This window comes from Centruroides vittatus, unplaced genomic scaffold, assembly GCF_030686945.1.
Source record: "Centruroides vittatus isolate TY-2023 unplaced genomic scaffold, ASM3068694v2 scaffold_576, whole genome shotgun sequence".
Classification (NCBI taxonomy): Eukaryota; Metazoa; Arthropoda; class Arachnida; order Scorpiones; family Buthidae; genus Centruroides; species Centruroides vittatus.
In genome coordinates this window covers 2,777,494-2,803,232 of record NW_027122713.1, presented here as the reverse complement: position 1 = coordinate 2,803,232, position 25,739 = coordinate 2,777,494, and the positions used below count along the sequence as shown (strand labels likewise).

Below are 25,739 nucleotides of genomic sequence, written 5' to 3'. Positions count from 1 at the left end.
TTAAATGATGATACATTACAACCAAGGCTAAGATATACACACACATATTCTAAAGATGGACGAAAATCATCTTTATTGATCTTTCTCTTCTTTGAAATGTGTTTTTCATGCAGGTCTAAGAATAGGTATAAGTATCGTGTATAAATCTTTAAATATTTAGTCTTAAATTCCAACACTGTAAAATATGTAAAATAGCACATCATCATTAATTTTCATCAAACTCAAAAGCATTAAATTTGTACAATAACTTTGAATTACAGTTAAGTTTATAATGTATCTGTAATGTCTCTCTCTATGCTGTCAAAATTAATTACGTTGTATGAAGTTTTGTAAATTATCGGTTGTTCAGATAGTTTATTTTATAGACAGTAGTTTCAAAATACCATTATTTTTTACTTTAAAACAAAAACTTGTTTAAATTCTACATTAATTGTAAAATATATTTTAATATCTACCATATTTACTAGCTTATAAGGCAATCTCGCATATAGGACGAGGTGTGACTTTAAAGATCAAAATAAAGAAAATTAGATTTATTAATACAATTCTAATATCAAATGCACATATTGACCCACAGAAATTACTGGCATTTTAAACTTTAAGGAAAAATCTTGTAATATCAACGACATTTTTTCGTGTAAGGCTGGACTTAATAATTGGCATAAAATGTTTCCGATTGTCAAGTCGAATCCACTCTGTCAATTACACTTATGAGTTTCTCCGAATTCTGATTTCCAAATAATCATCTGTTTTCATGTGGGAATGGATTAAAACTTATATTGGGCTTTTGTATGATTTTGGAATTCAATTCAAAGGCTTTGCTTTTTCTATCGCTATTCATCTTTACTCCTGACAATACACAAAAATGATTCAAATGACCCAGATAAAATACTTTTGTTTTTAAACACCAGAGGGTGAGCATCCAGTAAGAAATGCAAATACACAGTTTACAAAAATTATTGTAAAAGTGCAAAGAATTCTTCGCACGTGCATATAGAAAAATGGGTTTTTGAAGCAGTGAAAAATGAATGAAAACCTCGTCTTATATGCGAGTAAATATGGTAATTAAACTTTATAAATTAAATCCAAATTGATTATTGTTTAGTTTTACCAACACTTAATGGACTTGTCCACTTTGCCTTTAAGTCTTTTTTGTGGCCCGGAGCTGCTCTATGTGCAGTGTTTCCATGCCACAGTGTTGAATATTAAACCTGTCCCCATTCTGTTTTTTCAGTTTGGTGAGGACAGAAAGTATGTATATTCCATTAGCTTCCTGTATTTAAAATAACCGGGAAGAGAGACCATACAAACTACAATCAATATAATGGCTTTTTTTTATTATTATTCTAGGAAATTCCTAAAATTTATTTCATAATTATTAAGATAAATTGTAAAATGAAAATTTTATTTGCCGACATGCATATGTAGAAATTTAAATAATAGATTGTTTAAGTCCATTGAAAAGTTTTTTGTTTTAAGACTTTGTGGCAAAGTAAAAGTTCAATTGCAAGAAATATAGTGAGGAGTTTGGCAATGTCACAGTCTGGGTTTGTGATGACAGCTCATGTCCAACTTCCAAGTGTAGTGTTAATTTGTTACTTAAACATTGTAGCAACTGGAAATGTCTTTCACTATGAAAATTCTCTATTCTGTAATGTAAGTTACCAAAAATTAAGGCAATGATTTATACCAAAATATTTTAATATCTGTGGCCATAAAGTAGTGGAATTCGAACTGATTCACAGAATGGCTCACCAGTGGTCTAGTGTATACACTGTTGTGGATTTTATGTGACCAACCCATTGGCCAGGCACAAGTTTTCTGGGCATTCCTCATGTTAGTAATGCTTAAATAGGAGCCAGTTTTTATAAAAAGACCTCCAGGGAGGCATTCCCCTCAGCAGATCGCCCACATATGTTGCAGTACACCAACAAACCAGACAGATTCACAAAACCCCAGGGTTCTGCAAGCAACCTTTAAGGCTTGTGCAAAGGATACTTATAAGAAATTTTTATTTTCTTATTTTCAATAAAACTGTTAAAAATGGCCATTTATAAATGGTACATTACTTAACTATAAGAAACTGTATTAAAAACAGAGTTGCCATCTGTACAATAATTAAGTATTGTATTTGTATGGTTATTTCAGGGGCCATACGGTGTACAATAATTTCAGAAATATGCCTTACTCTCAAAATAACTGTTTGCAAATTTAAATTTTTTCAGTAATCACCATTTTTGTACTGTATGTATTGACTTCTCAGTGATATTTTTCTCTGCTAGAGGGCTGCTAAATTTTTTTTGAAAGTTTTTAGATATTACTGTATATTCTCGATTTATAAGGCATGCTTTTTTCATACTTTGTACATCGATTTGAGCATTTTATTGGTTGGTCTCAAAGAAAATTTGTACAAATAAACGTTTTGTTCAAATGCCATTATACATCTACTTATATTTTATACAAGTACTACATTGTAATAAAATCTATTAGAGTAGTTTCCATCTAGTGAGCTGTCTAGAACTGAACCTTTTTAACATAATTTAGGAAATAAGTGCTTGTGACCTCTTAGGGCAGTGAGGGGTAGACTAAGGTTTATACATATGAAGTAAGTATGGTATATAAAGAAATGCGTTAACATATTAACAAATAATTATTAATAAGTAGGTAAAATTTATGTTTTTGCATACAATTTCAAGCTTATGCCATTCAGATGTTTGTTTTGCCCGTATTATAAGGGAGAGTTGTGAAAATTTCTTCATTCTAAATGGGTTTTAAAAATTTTTTGTTGTAAGAAGAGGTCTTACATAAAAAACTTAACTAGGTTTCCCTGCATCAGAATCTCTTAATACTTCTATGCATAGAAGACAGAAGTGTAATGAATCAAGATAGCTGTACGATAATTCTGTCACAAGGTTAGCAACACTGCTTTAAAGCTTTTTTTGTACATTTTTAAACAACAAAAAATAAAGAAATTAAAACAGTATTCTGATACCCTTGGCAATAAAAATATACTCATGCTTGCAGGCAGGGCCTGTATTGAAAACTACTACTATAGAAATTTGTTTACATACTTTACATGTATGTTAAGTGACAATCCACAGGATCTATATAAGTTATCCAATCATGAAATCTTTTAGCTCTATTTGGAATAGCTGTGTAAACAATCAAATTTCAGCCTTATAAAGTAAATGCTGCCCATGAACATTATATATTAATAGAGTATTATGAACTGAAGTGCTTAACGTTTTTATTTGCTCTTGTATGTAGCATGGCCATTTCATATTGCCAAACTTCTTGCTATTTCTTTGAATTAAACTTGCTGTTTGATCGTTCAATATAAAATTCTTTTGCAATGTTAGTCTTCTAATTCTAGTTTGAAAAGTAGAGGGGGAGGGAAATTACAAGGACTAGGCATTATTTTCTTCAAACTACTACCATTTTTTAATTTTTCAGTCAATATTGGAAGTTTAAGTAAATGGATTAGAACTGTTTACAAATTAAAAACAATTAGGGTGCGACTATGTAGACATGAATTTAGTAGTGAGCGAGAGGTTGCGAGTGATACAGTTCTTGCAAAAGAAGACTGTGCACAAGCAAGAAGTGAGAAATATCGCTGGCGAGAGTGAATTTCTGGTTCTCTCACATATTTGATGGGGTTTGATATTTATCGTGTCTTGCATCTTGCCACACATTCTCGTTCACTCTCGTCTGCATAGTCGCACCCTTAAGGCTTGCATTATTCAAGAATTTTAGCCATATAGTCAAATCTCAGGTTTCAAACAAAATTGAATGCCATATTGGCCCCAGTTGCCATACAAGCTACTTAACTTAGTCAACTCTGTATACTTGCCAACAGCCTTGATTAATCAGTGACAGGACTACCGATTCGGAAGTAAGTGTTGCTGAGATCACCTTGTCATTAGATGTCACAACACGAACCATCGATGTTATTCAAATTAATTTTAATGCATACCTGGGTAATCATTGTAATTGAATTTAATTTGATTTAAACACTGATTTGTGGATAACTCAAATAACAAAATTTGTTAACTAAATTATTTTTAATACATTATATTAAATATTAATATTATGATAGTGTGAATAAATTTAGATGTATTTCAGAAATTCAAATCAAAGTACTTGTCTGTCTTGATTACTCTGTCCAGATAAATATAAAGTCTATAGCACTTTTTTTGTAAAGTGACGGTTTTGGCTTCAATTGGCAGTGATTGAACATTTTGCTTTTAATACTCATACATATATATAAAGGGATTTAGATAAAAATATTATATTGCATTTGTAGGCATTGAGTGAGTGAAATAAAAGAGTATTTTTAAAAAAACTTTAAGCTGTATCTGTTCCCAACCCCCAAAACAACTTTTAGAAATGAATTATTGAAACCCGAGATTTGACTGTGTTATAAATTAAAATGTATTTTAACTGAATTTGTTTGTAGAAGAAAAATGTAAAATTCTTGATTTCTGAATATTGAATGGAAATTTGAACAACAATTAGCATTCGGATCAATTTCTGTTCCCCTTATGTGTAATTTTCTAACACCATTGGATAGGCACTAATAACAATTGGTATGTTTGTAGTTGAATAATAAGGCGGTCATAAAGGATCGTGTCCATTCAGAGCAGATGCTTTGTAATGATTAAGGCTAGAACATCTAGGCACTAAAAATTAGGAGTGATACATTAAATAACCTATGTCACTAGAACACCTAGGCACTAGATGTTATGACTTTGTATAAGTTATGATATTTCAAATGAAATTCACGAAGAAAAGAATTAGATGCCATTTCTACCACAAAGCAAACTGTCAGTATTAATGATTTAATGTAGTGTGAATTTAGAAAGTGAAATGGTGTTGATAATTGCCTATGTGAAACAACCCAAGAAAAAGTTGTGTGTATGATTCCACTAGTGTCATTTGGAATGGCCATGATGACCAAAAAAGTTAAACAACAAAAAATCATTGTCTTGCTCAGCTTTGCAGATGTACCCAGAGAAGGCCATTTTTTCATTCTCATACAGACAGTTCTGAGTTAACGTATTGTTCATCAAAAGTGGTCATAATTGCCGACCGAATGCTAATTGAGGTCTATCTGTAGTTGTAATTTGTTCTTGTCAATTTTGTCTGATTTGATTTTTAGAATTTTTTTAACCTGTGATTATGACTATTGATAATTTGCAAAAGCTAGATTTATAAATATATTATAATAAAATTTTATTTTTAGACATGGCTTTCGAGAAGGCGGCCAGGCAAAGAGCATGAAGCGTGGAGCAGCGGCCACCGGCTCTGCTAAATGAAGGCGGCGATATCTTTGTATAGATACGAAATAAAAATTTTTTGGGAAATCTTAATTTGACAATTATTAAAACTGATCTTAAAAAATATTGGATATTCAAACTAATTTATTATTAATCAAGAGATGGTGCATAACACCTACCTTTAGACCAAATTACTTGACATCAGTAATTGCCAGATTAATAATGCTATTAATGCCAAACGATTAGTATCTTTAGATTCATCATTTTAATTCAAATAATTTAGTCCAGAAAGAGGAATTGATTTTTTGGGGGAAATATTCTTCATAGTATAGGCTAAAATCCATAATTTAGTATACTTGTGGTTAAGATAAGCTGTCATCTTATACTAAATGTTAACATTTTGGCTTCAAAGAGCAAAGCAAATTTTCTAAATAATAAACATTTGAATTGTAAATATATGGATTATTTATTTTGAAAGTGGTGTAAGTCCATTTTCTGCAGTGTAATTAAGCACTTGGGCCGTCCATAAATTACATCTGTATTTTCCTTGAACATTTACTCCCCCCCTCTTGTCCAAGTTTTTGTAACCCTTCCCCCGTTTGGATGTCCAACATAATGCAACCTCCATCACTTTATGAATGATAGATACTATAAGTGGAAATGAAACATACAAGAAACTTTGAAATAAATATAATAAAATCCATTTATTGCATAAACTGTATAAAATTTAATGAATGTCCACTAATGCTCAACCGCCCCTTGTTCGACTTATCTTAAGGGAGGGGGGTTAACCCTCTCTTAAGACAAGTCGTTTCCAGTGTGGACATCATTTATGGACAGCCCTTTACAACAGAGGAATAAAACTATAAATTTTATCAACATGTACAATTTGATGGAATGGAAAAAAATCCATGTAATGAACCTAAATGAAAAGCTCATCATAATGATTAATGATAAGTAAATAAGTTTATAACATTCAGACTAAACAATGCTATTTTATTTCTTATTATATATAAACAAAATCAAAATAAAACACAATGTGTTTCAAGTGAAATTGAGTTTTAAATAATAATTATCGAATTGTAAAATTCATTAAATTTTTATGAAAGTGGTGTAAGTCCATTTATGGCCCAGAAAGAATATATTAGTTTAGTTAAATTCGCATAGAAGTCTTTATGCAATCAACTTACATATTTCTAAAGTTGTAGAAACATTGTCAAACTTAGTATATTTGCATTTTAGTTGATTCAAAAATATAAATAAAATGTTTAAATATCGTGAAAGAAGAAAAAATGGACTTATGGACCGGATACTATTAACCCGAGAGGGGTCGCATGCCCCATTCTGACCTGCACACCTTATGATTTGCTGAATCGTTAATAATTTTGTTTTACTGATGTGACTCACAGTAGTTTCCTACATTCTAAGTTATTATCAGAACATATGGCCATTACTCAGTTTTGCAGAATGCATTAAAAGATAATGGCTCTTTGGGGTCACTGTGACCCACAGTGACTCTTGATGTCTGCATAAATTTGTATTATTAATGCAATGTAAATGTAATAAATATAATTTTTTTAAATCATGAAGTGACATACCTTTTCTATGATGAAACAAAAATAACTTTTATCATCACTAATTATGTTTTTTCAGATACTTATAAAAATTTCCTTCAAAATTTAACATGTAAATTCAAATGTTTGAAAGCCTTAGTTAATTATTTATTAAAGTTAACATATATGTTTATTTAATTACTAAACAGAATAAGAAATAATATAAAAGAAAAAATTGAAAAAAGTTTATATCAGTTTAATTAATATTTAAAATGCAGGTCAAGGTGACACGCAGTGACCCTTATCAATTGTCAAATGATACGATCCCTACTGGGTTAATAGGTATATGGCATTATGAAATTTTATTATGTTGGGTTTTGTGAGTTATACTTGGTTGACACCAATGGCTGTGTACTATGCCAGACCAGTCAAGACATAGTAACCAAAACAAAAGTTAAAGAAGTGTGTCAGTATTCAGGAATTTCCTAATGATATATCACATGTATTCAATATAGTGGCCTGTAGTATGATATATGTGTTTCTATTCAATTGTAATGTGCCCAGGCTTTTGTGTAGTGTGTATGGTATGACACCTGTAGAGGAGAGAACAAGTACAATAAGCACCCTATCCATCCTCCACAGATGCCTTATTTCCTGGGTGAGTTCTGTATACTTGCTGATTTTTTCAGTGAATGTATTTTGTATATTGTGAGTGTTTGTTTGGAATGGATATGTCTATAATGTATGTGATTTTATTGTTTGTCAATGAGTGTGATGTCTGGTCTGTTGTGGTAAATTGTTTCATCTGTGATTATGGCTCTGTCGTAGTACATTTTGTGCGTGTTGTTTTCCAATACTGTCTGTGGTCTAATGTATTTGTAGTATGGTTCGTGGATGTCTACTAATTTGTGTTTCTTTGCAGGCTCTTGACGTATTATATTTGCTACTTGATTATGTCTGTGTAAATAATCTGTCTGTGCCAAGAGCTTTCAACCAGAAATGATGCATTGTATACTTTCTGGCATGATGTGACATTTTTTGCATGAGTTGTTTGTGAGTGTTGCATCTTTGAGTATGTGTTTTCTGTAGTTTTTAGTATTTATGACCTGATCCTGTATGGCAATCATGAATCCTTCCATCTCTCCAAACAGGCATCCCCAAGCTAACCAGCTGTCTGATGCAATTTTGTCAAGAAAATTCTGGGCCAGATCATAGGGATGTCTACCATGGAGTGCCTTTCGCACCCATATGATTGCTTAATGGTGCCTATGCTATTTGTGTGTTGTGTCGTGTCCATACATTGTGAATGTAAATTTAATGGTGTATTATTTGAGTCTGCTAGAGTTAGTGATTTATGTAGTTACTTTATGTAACTGTGAAGTTACTGAGTTTTTTCTACAAAAAACAAAAGGTCTGTAGTGAAGATTAACTATGTCGATCAGACCATATCCGCCATCTTTACATGGAAGGGTTAATCTTTCTATGGTGGATTTAGGATGATGATGATATGCTTAATAAGTGGTGGTGTTTTTGTTTGGAGTTGTCAAGATCTGTGCGAGTCCAATATATAACTCCAAAAGAATATGTGAGTACTGGGACGACGTGTGTTTGTGTTTATTGCTTTATCATCATATTTCATCAGTGCTGCAGCAGAGAATGAAATACAAGCATAAACACAGCAACCGTGATAAAAATTATTAATTTCAAGTTTTATTTACATAATATGTAAAAGTTCATGTCACACCAGTTGCGAAACACTGATCTATCCAACTCCATTCGGGAGAAAATTTTAAAATTGTATGTAGTTAATCGGGGTCTCCTGCCCCTAAGCTCTCTGTATCCAATCAGCTTTTACCTATCTGAATCCATTCTCAAGGTTAAGGACAGACCGATACCAGTAGGAATATATAAAACAATTTTTGAAAATTGCAGACCAGAAGGCTTACCTTTTTGGACGGAAGCGCTCGTTATCTGGACAAATCTTCAGACTGGAAAACATTCTTTCTCTGTTGTCGATTTATCCTGGCGGGAAGGTCATATCTGGATCATCTGGATTGACTTATAGATGCAGAACCTACATTGCCTATTATCTGTAGACTAACAGCCACAATTGCTCCCTTAAGGGTTTTCTATTAAACTATCTTGTAATAATTCACATTATTATACTTTTGGTTGACACACACTATGGGAGAAATATAGGGTTACCCACGAAAAAGTAGCCTGCCTCATATCCAGCAGGCACCTCACTCTGAATTGGAGGTGAATCCCCTTCCACCCCGTCTGATGTCATGTCACCAGACGGGTGAAAAGGGAAATTAACATTGTGACTTTGCAATCAGTTGGTTCTAATCCTTCTGTGCTTGTCATGTCAAAAAGATGGTGTTCTCCATGCAACAGCAAATAATGATAGTGGAAGGCTATGTGCAACTTTCAGCATCTGTTGTAACATGTGGGTAAGTCAATAAAGCTTTAGACAAGCAGTCCACTTATTCATCATGTCTACTGGCGGGCTACTTTTCTGTGGGCCACCCTGTACAATCAACGCTTACATCTGCATTTATGTTAGCACTAAAGTTTATTATTTTATGTTTAAAATATGGAAGAAATTTGTTTCGAATACTGTGATTGCATTCTTCGTGTAAGACTGTTGATCCTCTTGTACCTCATCAATTAAATTCACTTAATGTTAATTGTGACTATGAAATGTCATACTTCCTATTTGCAATACACATCTTAATACTATTTTTGGGAGCATAAACTATATATCTCTAACACTGAGCTCAAGGAAAATAATAGTACATTTTATGATAAGACAAACGGAAAGGTCTGAAAGTATTCAAGCCATAGAAGTCATTTGAAACTAAACTAAACCATCATGAATAAGTGTTTATTTATCACTATTCATATAAATTCTGATTCAAATGCAATACAATATACATATACATTGTAAACAAAAGCTTATCCAAATTTAACAAAAAAAAAATTCCTAATATCTTAGACTGAATGTTTTCTCGATGTACATAAAATTATCTACGTCTCCGATTACATGTAACTCGCGCATAATGTTTACACTATATACAAAACATGTATATCTGATTAAATTTTATTAAGCCATCTAATTTTTGTTACGATATTTTTCCCCCTGATTGATTACATTTGCTTTTTGGATGAGGGCGAGACTGCGACGAAGACTTGGCTTTTACAAATTTTCAGGTACTGGTAATCATCTTCGTCTTTGATTATTTGCGTGAAGGACGATCGGGCCACAAGCCAATGTTAGAATGGTGCCTGCACGCCATCCGTTAGCTTTCCGGCCAAAGAGTCGAATAAAAAACAAATCCGTCACTAAGAGTCGGGAAAGTTGCCTTCAACGAGCCAGTTGAGTGATCAGGGCGGCACACATCTCAAAGAATTCCATTGTGTTGTGAGACTGGTTCTGACTGTTCGAATCCGTTGAGGAAGTAAGAGAATCTAAAAAAGTTTATAATTGTTTTTGTATAAAATATTTATATACAGCATATTTTTTAAAGATGGTACCAAGTATCAAACTTTAATAATAAGGAAGCATTTCTAGCCTAGGGTTTAAAGCACTACAGTAGGCTAAAGTATCTACACAATAGGTGTTAGTGGAAAACCTGTCACACGAATGGTGAGTGTAGAGAAGAATTCAATAGCTTCTTTGATGCTGTTTCCCAAATGTTTTATTTTGCTTTGTATTCGAATCTGATGTTTCTGACCATGAATGCCACAACCATTTGCAAATTGAAAACTTCCTCTGTGAATGGCACCGTAGTAGGAAACTGGCCACAAAGCACTATTGCAGAAACTGCCGTGAAAATCCCATCAAATAGAGTAAGTAATGTTCACAGAAAGCATGCAAATTCTGTATGAAATGGGTACATCTTTCATTTTTTCAGCCCATTGTATGAGCAATGGCATGTCTGCTGGTAGAAGCCAAACCTCCTCCTTGAAAGTGGCTTTATGCACTGAACTGAATCATAATACCTCCCCAACTAGACAGGTGACGTGGGTATCTACAATCAGATTATGCCTTAAACATTTTTTTTTGTATGTAGAGAATCTTACCTGTGTCATCTGTCTTTGATGAAAATTTTTCACTTAAATCCTCTGCATCTCTCTTCCATTACCTGTACTAGCACTAGAAATCAAGTATTATGTTGGTTAAGGGTGATTTTACACTATGACCAATTACATGGACTGGATTAATCCAGCCAATCCTATAATTGGACTGGCTAGTGGCAAAGGCATTCACATAAACCACACTCGTACCCAGCAGAATTCAATATACAAAAAACTAAAACCAACACCTTAATGTTCGCTGAGAGATTTATTAATTTAACTAATGTTTTCGGCTTACTCAAGCCATCTTCAGGTTTTAACTTTCGAAAAAGAAACAATATCGTTCCATTAATAGAATACAATTGTTTGAAAAAATTCAAATCATTAGTAACGGACAAAAAATAAAAAAGAGGATGAACATGGTAATATAAATAAATAAATATACAAAAATAAATAAAAACAAAAAAGGAAGAAAATGGTAATATAAATAAATATACAATAAAATCGTAAAAGATACAACAAATGTAAGATAAAAAACGTTTTACTCGTGCCCATATATAATACTATCTATCCTAACCAGAAATACTTCACCATTAAAATATACTAGAGCTCACGTGTCTCTCATAAATTTTTAACGGCATATTTCCAAGCCGAAGGAAGACCCTCTGCGTCCCTTGCGTTAATACATTTATCTTTAAGCTTGCTTCTGTAAATTTCTATCTTTCCAGCTGTTCTTGCCAAAGTTGGGGAGTGTACCTGCTTTATGATTTTCGCCTCATTCCAATGTACCAAGGATCCCTCCGCCTGCCCCATCTGGGCTAGTACTGTTGTGTTGGAACCTTTTCTAATATCATATTTATGTTCCTTGATCCTTATTCCTAGGTTTCTAGTAGTAACCCCTACATAATCTTTATTAATACCTAATAGCTGGTTCTCGTAGGGAATCTTATACACACCCACCTTATCTTCTTTTTTAACTAACCCTTTATCGTTTCTAAGGCGGGTGTGTATAAGATTCCCTACGAGAACCAGCTATTAGGTATTAATAAAGATTATGTAGGGGTTACTACTAGAAACCTAGGAATAAGGATCAAGGAACATAAATATGATATTAGAAAAGGTTCCAACACAACAGTACTAGCCCAGATGGGGCAGGCGGAGGGATCCTTGGTACATTGGAATGAGGCGAAAATCATAAAGCAGGTACACTCCCCAACTTTGGCAAGAACAGCTGGAAAGATAGAAATTTACAGAAGCAAGCTTAAAGATAAATGTATTAACGCAAGGGACGCAGAGGGTCTTCCTTCGGCTTGGAAATATGCTGTTAAAAATTTATGAGAGACACGTGAGCTCTAGTATATTTTAATGGTGAAGTATTTCTGGTTAGGATAGATAGTATTATATATGTGCACGAGTAAAACGTTTTTTATCTTACATTTGTTGTATCTTTTACGATTTTATTGTATATTTATTTATATTACTATGTTCTTCTTCTTTTTTTGTTTTTATTTATTTTTGTATATTTATTTATTTACATTACCATGTTCATCCTCTTTGTTTTTATTTTTTGTCCGTTACTAATAATTTGAATTTTTTCAAACAATTGTATTCTATTAATGGAATGATATTGTTTCTTTTTCGAAAGTTAAAACCTGAAGATGGCTTATTGAGTAAGCCGAAAACGTTAGTTAAATTAATAAATCTCTCAGCGAACATTAAGGTGTTGGTTTTAGTTTTTTGTAAAGGCATTCACATTGAATATGCTTATGTCGGTGGCTGATTTGATTTTAAGTTTTTCTAATTTTTTAAAAAATATTTTTGTAATCTGCCTGACTAATATTGCAAATTTGTAGATAACTTTTACTTTATCAAGTAGAGAATTTTCTGAACAGTATTGTTTTGCCATCTTTTCTCATTATGTAGGTTTTCATGAATCAGTCTGATGGTAAACAAGTTGGAGCAATCAGTGAGCTATAGCCAAATACTTAACTTTTTAACTACTCAGTTGTGTTGCCAAGACAACAAGTAGGTTGACTTAGAATTAATCATAATGTAAAATCACCCTAATTATGTTATATACTAACTGACAAATGGTTTTATCCCCTCAATTACATACGTGATTGGTGCACACTATTTTATAAGGTTTAAAGAATTCAACTATTATAAACTTTTAGGATGTGCATGTGATTCACTTTAACATTTATCCAGGCACAAAAAAGATCATATGGTGTTCTACTGCATTATTTACAACATAAAATTTGTACAAAAGTAATAATAAAGTTGTATTTGAATAAATAAATAAATGTATGCCTCTCTTTTTAAATAAATACAAATGTAATTTTCCAAACAAAATTAAGACACAAATTAGAACCATGATATGGTAAGCACAGCCAGTTTTAGTAGTTTTAATGATTTATGTAATGAATTCCAGGTCAATGTAACTTCATCAATAAACCTTTTGTATAACAACAAAACTAGCAAGCCCTCATGTTTTCTCTTGGCATTTCTGGCATAAAAGTCTAAAGGCAGCACAAATTTTCTCAATTTCCAAGATAGTGTATCGTACATCATAAAGTCTCAGTTCTGAGTCATATGTTATCTTACAATGCATGTTTGTGGCTCACCAATGTTTCATAAACTGAGATGATCAACTGTTTTAGTTAGATTCAAATGAGAGGATTTTCTGGTATAGAGTGGCTCATTGGTCGTCAGCAGATAAACACAAGTGTCTTCATTTTATGTCTGTTTTTCTATCTATGTGAATATACACACAAAAACATATGCCATTGCTTTATTTTATTGTAATTTGGTAGTTAAAAAGAGAAGAAATGGATACACTCAAAAGACAAGATACCATTATAGGGTTGAATAGTGTGAAACTGCAAGGGATGTATCTTCTTATTATGCGAAAGATTTTCAAAACCCCCTTGAAGCATATGATGATTTGTTTGTGAAAGTTTGTTTGATGATATTGTCTATTGAAACAAAATTGGAAACGACTTAGGAATGAGAACTTCTGTTACATTGTTCATTTCTACAAAAAAAGGTTTCTCCAGATGTGTAAGAAATAGTAAATACATTTGATATAATTCTGTTCCTGCAAAACACCAAAAGCTATTCAAAATTTGCTGCAGGTAAAATTTGCACAAAAGGTTCTTAATGTAAGCATAATATGAATTATTATACTTAAAATACAGTGAAACCTTGCTTAATGAGCAAGTCAAATTTTTAAATTTTGGCTTGCTTAATGAGTGAAGTTTCGCATAATGAGTGACAAGGAGAGGGGAGGTCCCAGATTGTGCACATGCTCCATCATGCTATTATCTGTGATTGTTTTGTTTTTTGGAAATAGAATTTGCATTCCAGGTTGGCTCATTCTGTGCTAGAAGAAAAGGTGATGTTGATTCACGCTCCTTAACAATGTATATTGTATAATTTTCTTTGAATAAACATTATATATAAAATACCACGTTTACTTGCATATAGGACACGATGTGACTTTAAAGAAAATTAAGTTTATAAACGAATTAAAATTAGAATTGTATTAAATCACACATAAATTATCATTAAATGCATGTAATAAGGCAAACAGCCATGTTTTCTTGATGCTATCACCTTTTGTCTACTCAGACTCGTCCTCGAAAGCTTAGTTACAATTTTCCTCTTTTTCACTCTTACTCCACAAAGCATCGTCCTCTGATCCATTGAGTGAATTTAAAATGCAGTATTTCCTGAATGACTGCTTTTCCATGCACCTGTACCCATGTAGCAAAACCAAAAGATTATAATGCACGTGACAGGAAAAAGTTTATTTTTAATGATTCAGAATGTACAAATATTCATTAAAAATACCAATTTAACAAATATGAAATAACTACATTTATAATCATTGCTAAGTGTCCAGCTATTTTCAGATCTCTTTAAAAGTAACATTTCCCTTGATTCGATAGCACTCTGCTATAATGGCATCATGAACTATACACAGTTCACAAAAATTCAGCAAAAACAGAAAGGATCCCTCACTCATGCCATGCATATAGGACAACCTAGGTTTTAGAAGCAGTGAAAAATGAATAAAAGCTTGTCTTATACGCGAGTAAATACGGCATTTGAGTATTTTTTTGGCATGGAACGTATTATCATATTTTATATTAATTTCTATGGAAAAATTGTTTCGCTTATCAAGTGTTTCACATTACGAGTAAGGTTCTGGAACGAATTATGCTCGTTAAGCGAGGTTCCACTGTATGTGAATTGCAGCAAAATGTTCATCGAACAATGAGATTCATCATCAAAAAATTTCGTATTGCCCTAAGACTCGGGAATGATGCATGCATGAAGTGTGATGGCAAAAGGTGGAAATTGCTGGTGCTTTGCCACAATCTCACAATATGAACATTAAAAATCTGACTTGCCACATTTCTATCATGCAATCCCTACAGTGGGTCTGTTTGTTTTAAAAAAGCAATATCTTTAAATTCTTACTTATTCCTATAATTTTTTTAACCAGTAATATTCTACATTAAATGACATTTCATATTTTCCTCACTTCTCTTTGTCAAGAAGAGAGCTTAGAAATTCTTTCTACTTCACAAAAGAAAGCAGTGCAAAAGGTAGTTTGAAGCTAAGTTGCCATCATCATCTTTCCCTTTTTTACTGCCATGTGACATGCCATGTCACAAAAAACAAATACATAATCCCTTTATATATTTAATTTATTTTCAGAAAATAAACTGTTTTACTTACCAAAACCTTTATTTTGTTCTGGACTTTCGGTACTAGAGAGAGACTTGAAATCCAGCAAATAACTCTTGTAATCTACCTGATACAGCTGTAGACTCATCTTTACCTAAGGGATTATAATGATGATTATTGAAAATGGGAGTAGAAATTGCCATTTCTTAAAGTGTTTTATGATTATTATTAAAAGTCATTTTTAAGACTTACTGATTTTAAAAGAAGTTGTTATTAATAAACAACAATTTTATTTTATTTATTTATTTTTTGTTTAATATAAACTTGAGAAATTTATGAAGTAGTATGGAAAAATGCTTCCATCAATGGCAAGATATGAAAACTCACATATTTTCCTGTAACAGTGTTGTGTTTCCTTACTTTCACGTGAAAGGGGTTAACTATTTTCCATTCCTAACAAAAATAAAATAAAATTTAATCCACATGTTATCAATAATAGATATTTTCTAAAAATAGTTTATACATCGAATTTTCTACATTAAAAATACTCACAAAATCCAGAGCTTTCATAGCCCTGTACACCTCATTCATTATGTCGAATGGCTTGCTCTGAGACCTTATACCTTAAATTTTTAAAAACGTATGGTCAAAATGTGAACAATAATGATGATTATGAAAACAATCATCACCGAAAGGAATCTTACCCAAGTGCCACTTTGCTCGTTTCATCGGTGTTCCTTTTCCTTTATCAGTACTGTTTCCTCCACTCAACATCCTTTGCCTTCCGGCTGAATAAATAAAATTACATGAGAAACTAATTTTCATTAATCATAACCATAAAAATCTTAAAATTAAGTTTACCTCCCATTCTCTCTGGATGCGGACGTGCCGGACTCTGAAAAAATTAAATAAACTTTACTTTATCAAGGACTGAATTAAAAAACGTCATCAAAAAACAATTACATACATCCAAGAGTGTTGGAGGAGGACTCGAGGCTACGTAGAAATCCCGAATTTCGAGTTTGGCCGTTTCGTCTTCGATTCTCTTATTATCCACAATTAAATGATAAGCAATAGCAAGTTGATCGTGAGGGTCTCCACTTAATAAAGCACTGTGTAGTTCTTTTTCTTGAACGCTAAATTTCTTGCATTGAAATAAAAAAACAACAGTTAAAAAGTTTTGTTTTCTGTTTATTTTAAAATTTGCAAAAAAAATTACAGTGTCAATTTGCTATGTCTGAATGGACATGTATTACTTAACATTACATACAAAATACTTGTTTGTATATATCCAATATATGAAAATTATTTGTCTATGTTAAATCTGCCATTTTATTCATGAATGGCTTCCAGGATTACTACTGGTCATTCAGAGTTTCCGCATTTTTTTTTTCTTTAGAAAGTAATAAATACTGGAATGAACTTCCAACATGAATGGAAAATGCATGGAATAATTGCATTTGAAATAGAAAGTCCTTTTTTGTATTGTGATACAAAAAGGACTTTCAAAAATCTTTCTTTAGGAAGTTTTGCACAAAAAAGTTCCTAAAAACTAACTAGAATCTTAAAAAGGACCAAGTTACAGACCTATAGAAACTACTAATTATCTCACTATTATCATTCCTTATGTTGCAAAATATACATACATATGTATGTATTTTTACACGATATGCTTTATGTGTGTGTGTATTACACAAATATTGTTTTCAGTAACAGAAAAATTATTTTATTTAATGTGAAATTCAACAAAAGTTGGCAGCATTACGATGAAGTTGATGATAAAATAAACTGTAACGTTCTGGTTATTGAAAAATATTTAAATCAGAAATGTTTTCAACCTTCATGTCATCCTTGACTGACAGAATAAACTATCTAATTTAAATTTGAAACAATTTGATTATGTTTATTCAGTAAGACTGGGATGAACTAAATTGAAAGATGAAAATATTTCTGATTAAATATTTTTTGGTAAATAGAACTTCAGCAGTTTCTTTCTTTATTGTTATTTTATTTAACATTTCAAACAGTGCTCTTACACCTTAAAATATTAAATGAGAGATTTTTGAAACAAAAATTTCTATGCATTTTTTTTCTTTTTTGTAGGCAATATTTCCTTTCTCTTTTTCATAGTTTTATGAGGAAAAAATATATTATTATTATTTTTACAATAGCAAATTTTATATAACAATACCTCACAAACTTCTTGTACTGCATCTGTATCTATGATGGAAGCGTCGGCATCATTGGGAGAAGGAAACAAATAGGCCGACAAGTCCTTTTTAAACCAGTCGTGGTTCCTGTATATCAAAAATTCAAATTTAATTATTAATTTAGAAGTATTTTCATTTAATTTTATAGCAGTAGTTCAAAAAATTTCAAGTAATTATTAAAATAAAATACTAGACACTTACTTAATGTCTTCCATAGTTGCTCTTTTCATTGGATCGACTTGCAACATGTGAACCAAAAGGTTTACAACCGATTTATTTAAATAATCAGGAAGAGGAAATATTCCAGCTAAAATAGTTTAAAACATAATAAGTATTTTTATTTGAATTATATATAAATAAAACTCTAAAATATTGCCAAGATTAAAAATTTAACATATATAAATATGCTACTTTCTGTAAAAACACAATTAAAATCATCATGATAAGAACCATACGAAATCTATGCATTTTAGAAAATTCAGAAGATTTAGGTTTAATTGTTTTTCTTATAATAATATAAGACAAATTTACAATTTAATATCCTAATAACTGTCTAAACTTTAATTAATATTTATACTAAAACATTCATGTCAGCAAGTTGACATTCAATACAGTATCCCTTGCTTAATGAGGGATTTGATTAATGTGCGAAATTAATTGCAGCAATCCCTTTATGTATGTGGCAGAAGTTTTAATTTATGCAACTTTACCAGTTGTCTTTATTTAACATAGATACTGTATTTTGTAGCACAATTTAACATCTTTACTGTATGCTGGAAAATGCTACTTTGAATCATCATCTATTTAATTGTGAAAAATTTGTTCTTTCTTGTCCAACTGAAAATTGTTGCAATGTTTGTATTTCTACTGGGGACAAGATTCACAGATTGTTTTCTAACAGATTCTGTAGAAACAGTTTGGAAAAAATATAACTTCACTGTAAACGTCATTATATGTATTAACCCCTCCTCCTAGAGGAGAAATCCTGTATAGAGTATATAATATAAAAATTATTAGGAGTAATAGTAATAGTAATTCATCCAGTATGTAATTAAAGTAACAAACACCAGTAATTTACACCACCATATTGTAAACAGATAATGATTAAAATGATTAACTGCTAACATTTAAGGGACTGATTAAAATCTGTAATAATTACACATAATCAATCATATGCTGTCTTTTCATACTGTGTGAAAAGACAGTTTAAAAATGCCTAATTACCCAAAAATAACTAAGAAATTGTAGTGTTTTTTACAAAAGTTTAGCAACCCAAGTGTGAACTTCTGTTGAAAGAAAAGGATAAAATAGTCTAATTGTATTAAGACTATTTAAATGTATCTTAGAAGATACTAAAGAAAAACAAGGATTATTATAAATTTATTTTAACTTTTGGGGCACACTACTTCTGATAACATTAAACAACTGATAATCATATCCACGATTACAATATGCAGTATCTACTGTATTAAAAATAATGTTAGTAATGTAATTACAATCAATTTTTGAAAGTATTTGTTTTACAATATATTTTTAATAGTTTTATTTCATTTCTGTCATTGCAATAGCAAATGTTTCCATTGTTTTATGACATTATCTCCACTTTTAAAATATTATATCAATTATAATTACAGATATTGAAATATCACATTTGGAAAGAAAATAAAATCGTGATATCTGAAGTTTATCTTTGCAAAAAATCTTAGATTTTTATGCTTAGAGTTTATTTAGTCAAATGCCATTTATTAGATACTGTGTTGATACAGGTATAATTTACTTACACTTAATTTTTCTGAAGAGTGTTGGAACATGTTCGTCGTCAAATGGCAACTAATAATATAATAAATATTTAAAATATTTTTCGAGTAGAATATTCATTATTTTATGAACTAAATTATTTATTAAAAGCTTAAAATTTAATTCATTCATAATATATAAACTACTTACAGTTCCACAAAGAAGAGCATATAAAATCACACCACAACTCCAAATATCTACTTCTGGACCAGCATATAGTCTAGAAAAAAGTTATATGCATGAAATATTCCAGAAACATTGTGAAAACCAATGATATAAAAAGATTTAAGACTGTTATTTTCTAATTTTATAACATAAGGACAAAAAAAACCATAAATTTAGATAACCAAAGCATTTAAGGCAGCGTTTCTCAAAGTGGGCGATAACGCCCCCTTGTGGGCGGTGAGTAAATCTAGTGGGGCGCTGGAGGCAGAGTACTGAATGGTGACCAAAGGCAAAAGTTGGGGTCACTGACAGCTGTTCCCTTTCCTCTGTTAAACAGATAACAGGAAACATTGCATTTAATGGTTTTCAGACGTTGAGAACAATGTACGGTAAGGGCACAAAGTGTGAGATTCATAGAAAAGTTTTCCTAAGAATATTTCCAATCCTTTCTCACACAAGAGAAAATAAGTTAGGGGGCGTTGGGTATAACTTTATGAAACAAAGGAGGCGGTGGATCGAAAAAGTTTGAGAATCACTGATTTAAGGCATCGGCCTACCACTTTGGGGAGATGAAATCTAATCTGGAAAATCAAAACCCCAGACATTTTTAAAGGTAATCCATCCCAAATATGTCAAGTCCCTGCCCCTCACCACCTAGCCACCCTTGTTGCAAGCCTAATGGAACCCACAATGGTTATGTATAAGAAGGGCTTTTTAGTGCCCGTGGGGAGAATAAATTTGGAGTATTTATTCCTTTATAAGGAAGACAAAATAATCAATCTTAAATATAACTCCTTTCCATTAACAGATATAATATATATCATCATCAAAAAATTAGATATTACTGATTATAAAAGTTGAGTTTGTATACTTTTTATCATTTTCTGCATTAAAAAAACTATTAAGATGAGGCCATTATTTGTTTTTATGCATTCTTTAATTTTTCACATTCAACTTTTAACTATATCCACTCTAAATAGAGAAAAATGGCAACTTAAGAGATGATATTGAAACTCAGTAATATATTGTAATTACAGTAGACCCCCCTATAACACAGGTTCATATAGAACGGATTCGTATAACACGGCGGAAAAATTGCAATCGTGTTCATATAACATGTTAAAAGAGGCTCATACAACACGGCAAAAGAATGAGACAGATTGTCATGGCTGACTCGTGTCTCGACAGGATTGGTCGAATCTGGACCAATAGTGGACATTGCACAAACCATTGAGTTTAAATGAGCAGCAGACCTACTAAAAAACATTTATTATTTAACGGCCATAAAAATTATATTTCTATTAATGATGTCTCCAAAGTCCAGCGAATTTTTCTCAGAAAGAATAACTTATCAGGAAATGCGTCCGCTGTTCGATGAGCCGCTCCACGACAAAAACAAGCTTAAGCAATGGCATCTTCAAATGGTGTGCACTTGGTAAGTATTCCTACAATTTTTTGTTTATAGCATAGTTTATATGGATTATTCCCAAAAAATTATACGTGTTTTGGAAATGTTCAAGTCAAATTAATCTAGAATCGATTAACTTTATGGAATAAAACCTTTCAAACAGCCATACCTCCTAAACTGCACAAGTGCCGGGCTGTGAATGGCTCACGTATTTGTAAAATCTAAGTGACTCATACAACATGGAATTCATATAACACGGAATGTATCTACCGTGTTATAGGGGGGTCTACTGTATGTACAATATTTGTTTTGCAATACATTCTTAACAATCCACAAAATTGTCCCTTGTCATATTAAGCATTTACTTATAGCTGAAAATAAATTAAGATAAAACTGCAGAAGAAAAATATAAATCTATGTTTTAAATTATTTGTATTTATTTTTTGTTCATTTTAAATTTTATTGTGAAAGTTTTATTTTTGGGGGGATCAATTTTATCAACAAAATGAATTATTTATATTATTCATGCAAGAATTTATCATTATTTAACTGCATATTTACTGTACATGGTAAGTTTTATTTATTTTTTTTTTTTAAAAGAATAAACTGTTACTAATAGGATAACTTTTGTGCAAGCAATTTTTAAATTTTAAACTAATAATTCATAAGGTAAAATGATCTGCAAAATTATATCGAGCTCTAATATGGCAACAGAACTATGTAAATATTCATCCAACACTTTCTGAATTAAAAATTAATATTTATAATTATTAAATCTATCAAGAGATGGCATCTAGGCAAAATTACTGAATAATTATTAAGTAGTGGCCACATTATAGCTTGATATAATCCAACAGATCGTTTTGCCTTAATCAAAAATCAGGTTAACAGATGTTTATATTTGTATAATAATTCATATTTAATAAATTGTTTTTCTATAAATTAACAGAGAGAAACATACTTTCCAGAAATAACTTCGGGAGCTGCATAATTAGGAGAACCACAACTTGTTCTTAAGAATTCTCCGTCCATCATCATATTAGATAAACCTTTAATGAAAAATTCATCATAAACTGTTATAAATATATTATAGTAGCTTTTACATATGATTAATGAAATAATTTACTACTTTCATCATAATTGATATTGTTGTGCATCTAATTATGAAGTGGACTAAGAATTAACGCAACAAACACCTCCAGCAATAGCTGGTGAATTTATTTGTTGATTCACAAAAAAAGTTGAACAATGTGATACATAGATGCAGGGTACAGCCCTGAAATAACACAAACCAAGATCAGGGAAGAAAAAGTAACTTTGCCAGATGAGTGCTAACAACTATTTTGGAAAAAGCACGCAAAGAGAGGAGGGCCCCTCGATTGTTTTTGTTTTAAAGAAAAATAAAAATAAAATAAATATTAGCTGTTGGTCTGAACAGATATATTTTTTTTAAAAATATACTGGGTGATCAGATGAAACTTTTACAAACTCCTGTTGTGTAGTTAGTTTTAAAAAAGTATCAAATAAATTTAATATATAGGTACTGTATATACTGCTTAATGATGGGACTGCATGTAACAAAGGTCCCACAAGATTATAATGGAAATGAAAAATTCATAGCTGCTTCTACCTTTTCTATGTTTAGATACATAAATATTCATCACTGTGTTACATAATAGCTTATATGAGTAATAGACTGTGATAAAGTTTATCTAACTATACTGTGCAATTCACTTAATAATGAAGTTACTTAACGACATATTTCTTGGAGCATATCTCCATCATTAAGCGGCACATATCTGCAGTTAATTAATTTTCTTACCAAAATCAGCAATTTTAACATTTAAGTTTTGATCCAGAAGTAAATTTTCAGGCTTCAAATCTCTATGCACAACCATATGTCTGTGGCAATAATCAACGCCAGAAATTATTTGTTGGAAGAAACGCCGTGCTTCTGCTTCTTTCAGCTGAAAAAAATGAAGTAAAATTTTGCTATAATTAGAATTCTGAAAAGAATTTATCTGATACCTTCAATTTCAAATGGAAATTAGTAAAATATCAAAGAATATTTTATTGTCATCATTAATAATTATATGTATAAAATTCATTATTATAGTATGTATTTATAAATTTGCTTATAACAGCTAAAATATATGTAAAAATAATCAAAGATGATCAAGTTATTTTGTTATTTATATATATTTTAATATCAAAAGACAGTTATTTGTATTCTTTCTTAATATAATGTGCAATTTCTTCAATTTTAAATTATTTTTTTTTCTAATCATGGAAATTTCAGAGAATAAAAATGCCTGTTCAATAGAATATAAATTTTTATACAAAAAAACTGATAAGGGAAGACCACAATTTACTACATGAAATTTTTAATAAAATTTAATTTATCATCAGTGTCCTCTATAAACAGACAAGGGCAAAAACAGGCAATGCACAATGAGGAAACTTGAAAAGAAATACAGGCATAGTTAATAAGTAGTTTGCCCAACATGCACTAAGCTAAACTGCACCATGGAATAGTCACTAATGCCTGCAGTTTCTGACTAGAGTTTAATTCTCTCTCTCTCTTTATGTAATATATTAAAAATAATTACTTATTAAATTTAACTAAATACAATATTTTTATTTTCTTTTGTTTTGCAGCAGTAATAAATATAATATTTTGGGTCTATTTAAAACCCAACATGCTTTTTTTTTTAATCTTTTGTTCTTGTTCTATATTTCTATGTTCCATGTAAAAATACAATTATTTCTACATGTTTAACAATCATAATTGTATTTTCATATGTATTTTCAATAATTTACAAATCAGATTCTGTTTAGTGAGCATTTACTTAAGTGCTCTCTGTCTATTTCTAAAGATTCTTATCATCATTAATTTGTTCCTCAATATTTTAAATTACAAATATGCACTATTTGTAAGACCCTGTGCATTTAAAACTTGTTTTAGAGCACAGATATGATATTTATGATAAGTGTGATTATAATAGATCATTTCTTTTGTATGTTTGCATGTGGTACAGAGTGATTTATTCTATTTAAATTTCACATTATGTACCATTTGTGGTTCATACTAAAAATAGATATTTTTTAATTATTTAAAATAATAATAATAATTATTATTATTATCTTCCATTATTATTAATTAACATATTTATACATTTTTTGGGCTATATTTAGGCTAATATTTTAATAAAGTTAGGCAATTAGCCTCTGATTTTTGGCCAAAAATTATGGCAGAAAAATTAGACTTGTTTGCAGATTACATAATCACTTATGTTTAGTTTTTTATATAATTTTTAAAATAAAAATTGGATCCTAGATAGTATAAACATATGTTGTATTTTAAAATAATGATAAATTTTAATTTATTTTTTAATCGATATAAATATATCTGGTACATTTTACATTGTATATAACTTACATCATAAAAGAAAGTGCATGCACTCTAAATATGGTATACAATGGTAGAACTATTTTATTTGTGGTTGTATATCAAAAATAAACTCCTAATATAAAAATGCTGCCAAGCTAAGTAACAATGAAGTTTACATAGTGGCAAGCCATTGATGGAGAACGATGGCCAATACAAAAGACACCAATGCACCATCTGTGGTACACAATGCAGCAAACATGTTAATGTATGTGACAGAGTGAGCTATAGTATATACCTTAACATTTTTAGTAAATTTACTATTTTTTTTTTTTAATATTACAAATGAGTTATTAATTATAAACATGTTAATAAATTCAATATAAAATCATTCAAAACATAGTTCTTACCTTGCCATGTTTAACAATATAATCAAACAGTTCCCCTCCAGAAACATACTCCATAATCATAAATATATCTGTTGGCGTACTAATAACTTGATATCTAATAAGAAAATAATTGATTTTTTGGTAATTCATAATATATAATAATATAAGAAATTAAAATTTGCTCTGTGACATCACCACTTACAATTTTATAATATGAGGATGCCTGAACAACTTCAGATTTTGTATCTCTCTCCTTATTTTGCCGACAACATCAAGATTCTTTATTTTCTGTCTGTTTAAGATTTTGACTGCCACTTTGTGACCAGTAAGTTGATGACGTGCAGCTAAAAATGATTGAAAGGCAATAAAACAATTTGGAAAAATTAATTTAAAATTACATTTACAAAGCTGCAAGATGTTTACAAAATATTCAATAAAATAGAAATTATTGTTATAATATACACCTATCCCTCGTTTTACACGGTACCTTTTTTACACGTTTTCGCTTTTACACGGTTTAAAAAATAAATGTAGAAAATAAACTGGCTATGATCAAAAGAAACAATTTTTAACTCTAATCTACATCTATATTCCAATCCACCTTAATTATATGTTATAGTTGATATTTAGGATACTAGGTGACAGTTTTATTTCAATCCGTCAAATAGTAACCAATAAACCGATATAGGGTACTCCCCCATACGCACGAAGTTGCATTCATTGCACATAGTTTTAAACCAGAAAATTTTAATTTTTTATATTCATAAGTAACAAACGA

At 30.7% G+C, this 25,739-nt stretch overlaps 1 protein-coding gene across 1 annotated transcript in view; it reads right to left on the bottom strand.

The window, feature by feature from the left end:
- Positions 1-9,695: 9,695 nt before the first annotated feature.
- The window catches only part of AMPKalpha (AMP-activated protein kinase alpha subunit), a 32,231-nt gene continuing 16,187 nt past the window's right edge, over positions 9,696-25,739 (bottom strand). Inside the window, exons 2-16 of the mRNA XM_067287692.1 lie at positions 25,164-25,305; positions 24,983-25,076; positions 23,007-23,151; positions 22,146-22,233; positions 19,762-19,831; positions 19,596-19,644; positions 18,016-18,121; positions 17,796-17,901; positions 16,572-16,748; positions 16,466-16,499; positions 16,309-16,392; positions 16,157-16,227; positions 15,992-16,057; positions 15,656-15,758; positions 9,696-10,300 (exon numbers count right to left, since the gene is read on the bottom strand). Of these exons, the coding sequence (XP_067143793.1) occupies positions 10,197-10,300; positions 15,656-15,758; positions 15,992-16,057; positions 16,157-16,227; positions 16,309-16,392; positions 16,466-16,499; positions 16,572-16,748; positions 17,796-17,901; positions 18,016-18,121; positions 19,596-19,644; positions 19,762-19,831; positions 22,146-22,233; positions 23,007-23,151; positions 24,983-25,076; positions 25,164-25,305 (1,439 nt within the window). The 3' untranslated portion in view covers positions 9,696-10,196. The remainder of the gene's footprint in view (positions 10,301-15,655; positions 15,759-15,991; positions 16,058-16,156; positions 16,228-16,308; positions 16,393-16,465; positions 16,500-16,571; positions 16,749-17,795; positions 17,902-18,015; positions 18,122-19,595; positions 19,645-19,761; positions 19,832-22,145; positions 22,234-23,006; positions 23,152-24,982; positions 25,077-25,163; positions 25,306-25,739) is intronic.